A 3,238-nucleotide genomic window follows, 5' to 3' on the forward strand; every position below is an offset into this window, starting at 1 on the left:
GGCTGAGACAGTAACCAGAAACCAGATGTTTGCATGTCAAATATTAAAAACTTTATTGCTCTTTTTCAAGAACTGTAAATCCTTTATCTTTCACTCGTAATGTTGTTTTTCAGGTTTAATAGTAAACCGCGCTCTGTTCTGAATACAGCAGTCTCACCAAAACTGGAACATGAGAATGTCAAATAAAGCACCTCCTTGGACAAATTCACAAGTTAAGCACAGACACGTGAGTCTTCTGGTTACAGACTCGCATACCTTTTAACTCTTTTTCCGATTAACCTTTAGAAAAAAAAAAGTTTGCTGGTGTACAAATATAATCAGAGCAGAGTGAGAAAACCTCACTGGAATCAAATATAAACCAATCACAGATGAATCAAAATACTGTCTCTAGACTGCACCAAACAAACACACATCACTATGACAATTACACAGGTGCAGTACTTTGAATGAATGTAAGACGTTTCCATTAAACCAAAATCCTTATATCTGTAATGTCTTATGCTATCATTCTTGTGTTTTTTTCTTCATTGTACACCTATGGGTTTCCCCTCTTTTGTTTCCTTGTGCACAAAGTACAATGTTGGTATTCTTTTGTGGGTCATGTGATGTTGAGCCTGGATAAGGGAATGACGTGTCCTTTCTGGGTAACCTCTGCTAAGACTTCTCAGCTAAGTACTGACTGGGCGGTGACCTAATTATTTGCATTGGTGGCCCATTTTTGTTTTCTTGGAAACACGAGCTCTTTGCTTATCTTATCGTGGTTGATTAGTTGATTCCTGAACTTTTTTTATGTGTGTTATGTATGTACAAGATCAAGGCGTTTCATCCAGTTTCAGTGCTAACAGGCACTCGAGGTGATTAATGAAAAGAGCGTATAGTCTTACAAACCTCTATAGTGAGAATTTGGCTTAATCCTCAAAACTGACATTTTTTTTAAAAAAAGAAAAGGCTTTCTTGCTGTGGAGCCATTGAAACCTGTGACAATTTTATACTTATTTCCAGGAAAGTCTCATGAACCAAAGCTCAGTTCTTATCAAATTTTGCTCTGCCCTTTGATTCTATTAAGAAGTTCCTGTTTAACTTCTGTGCTATCTGGACACCCCCTCCAAAGTTCAAGTTCCTTTAACTGAAAAACTGCAGAGACGTTTGAATGCAAGAATAAAAATGTGTGTAAATAAAGTTCCAGTTATTTTTTGCAAAACCGCTCATCAAACTGTGTATCCTTTTTTTCCCTTACATTCTCCTAGTATTTCTGGAGAAATACTCGACCGTGTTATTTGTGAGTACTAAAAATACTAAAAAGTTACAGGACTAGATGAACATTTTTTGTCTTCACAATTATCTTTTATTTATCATTTACTTGTGTTTTAACAAGTTCTAATACTTTGTAAATTATGGATATTAAGGAGGGACGAAATAAATCACCTTTTCTGATATTATATTTCAAATATTAGTTAAGTATTGTTTTATCATTTACTGCATCCTCTTCCAGATATTTACTCCAGTTGTTTGTTACTATGGTAACAAACATAATGTTGTGTTGGTTAAAAATTATATTTCTCAGCTCCATTGGGGTTTGTTGAACTATCAGCGAACTCTGTTTAAGTAATTTACATTTTTTTTTTGCTGTTTCGATTGTCTCTAAGCGTCCCATAAATGGGAATACAATTTTTGTCCTATTTTAAAGCAATAAAAAGACCAGAAGGCACACTGGAGCCACAATAAAACACCAATAAGAATGTATTTTTAGAACTTTGAGGTTTGTCATTAACAGTGTGTGACCGTGTCATCCTGTGGAGATGGTACGTGTTTTCGAGCCAACGGTTATAAAAGGAGGATATGAAGGATCACGACTTGGAAAGAAGGCAAATGGCAACAGATTCATGTAATTTTATGACATTTATGCAATATTTTATACTCTAACGTACGCATTTACCTTTCTAATTTCTCGCATACCCGTCCGTTTTATGCAAACAAAGCTCTCTGTACACGTTGCTTTCATAGAGTTTGTTTGAGTATCTGCAACAGTGGCACACGGTCACCTATTGGACAAAAGAAAAAACAAGGTTTGCTCTGGCCACTTATTACTTACAGACAGCAATAAAACAGGCACGCCCAGAGCTACCACGGGCAAAAGGTTAAACCATTAAAGCTGTCATATGAGAAAGCCCTGAAAACCAGCACTTGTAAGTTATAAATGAGGCCAAAGCATCTTTGCCCTCTGATTGGCTTGGTTTCGACAAATGAAGTCATGTCCCACAGTAGGAGGTCCAAATAGCAATAAAGTAATTTAAGGGTTTATGGTCCGGTTAAAAGCAACGGATCACAGAGGAACTGTTGGACGGCACGTGGAAGCAGCTTCTGAGGATTTGGTTCCAGGAGAAGGACTTCAAAAGTCAGGGAAAAGCCAAGAATCTGGACGGACAAATTCTACAAGCTGAGCGGATGCCTGTCGATACATAAGAGAGACGGGAGGTAAAAGGAAACAGAAGCCGGAACGAGTTGAAATTGACTTGAAGGACAGAGGAAAAGACGCGTAAAAGTCTACACGATGGCGTCTTTGGGACTTGAATTGACTGGTATCTCCCTGGCAGTGGTGGGGTGGCTACTGAGCGTGCTCAGCTGCGCTCTACCAATGTGGAGGGTCACTGCTTTCATTGGCGCCAACATCGTCACCGCTCAGGTGTACTGGGAGGGTCTGTGGATGAGCTGCGTGTTCCAGAGCACGGGGCAGATGCAGTGCAAGGTGTACGACTCGATGCTGGCCCTCCCGCAGGACCTGCAGGCCGCCAGGGCTCTCACCATCATCACCATCATCATAGGGGTGGTGGGCGTCCTCATTTCCATGGTGGGAGCAAAGTGCACCAACTGCATTGAAGAGGAGGGTCCGAAAGCCAAGGTGATGATTGGTTCAGGGGTGGCGTTCATTGCCGCGTCACTGGCGCAGCTCGTCCCCGTCTCCTGGTCGGCAAACACCATCATCATGGAGTTCTACAACCCCATCATTCCCTCTGCGCAGAAGATGGAGATTGGTGCATCGTTGTACGTGGGATGGGGCGCCTCGGCGTTGCTTCTGATTGGAGGGTGCATTCTGTGCTGCAGCTGCCCCCCACGGGAAGATAAATCAATGAGGTACAACATGCCTCCTGTAAGTCGGATGACCTACTCCGCCGCTCCGAGGTCGACGGCTCAAAGCTCCTACACCAGGAAAGACTATGTGTGAACAAAGAAAGAACAG

At 41.4% G+C, this 3,238-nt stretch overlaps 1 protein-coding gene across 1 annotated transcript; it reads left to right on the top strand.

Annotated features, from left to right (window-relative positions):
- Window positions 1-2,335: 2,335 nt before the first annotated feature.
- On the top strand, window positions 2,336-3,232 carry cldnc (claudin c). Its single transcript, XM_024266592.2, has one exon. The coding sequence runs from the start codon at window positions 2,552-2,554 to the stop codon at window positions 3,221-3,223; it is 672 nt and encodes a 223-aa protein (XP_024122360.1). The 5' UTR covers window positions 2,336-2,551; the 3' UTR covers window positions 3,224-3,232.
- Window positions 3,233-3,238: the final 6 nt, after the last annotated feature.

The sequence above is a fragment of the Oryzias melastigma genome, linkage group LG2, assembly GCF_002922805.2.
Source record: "Oryzias melastigma strain HK-1 linkage group LG2, ASM292280v2, whole genome shotgun sequence".
Taxonomy (NCBI): domain Eukaryota; kingdom Metazoa; phylum Chordata; class Actinopteri; order Beloniformes; family Adrianichthyidae; genus Oryzias; species Oryzias melastigma.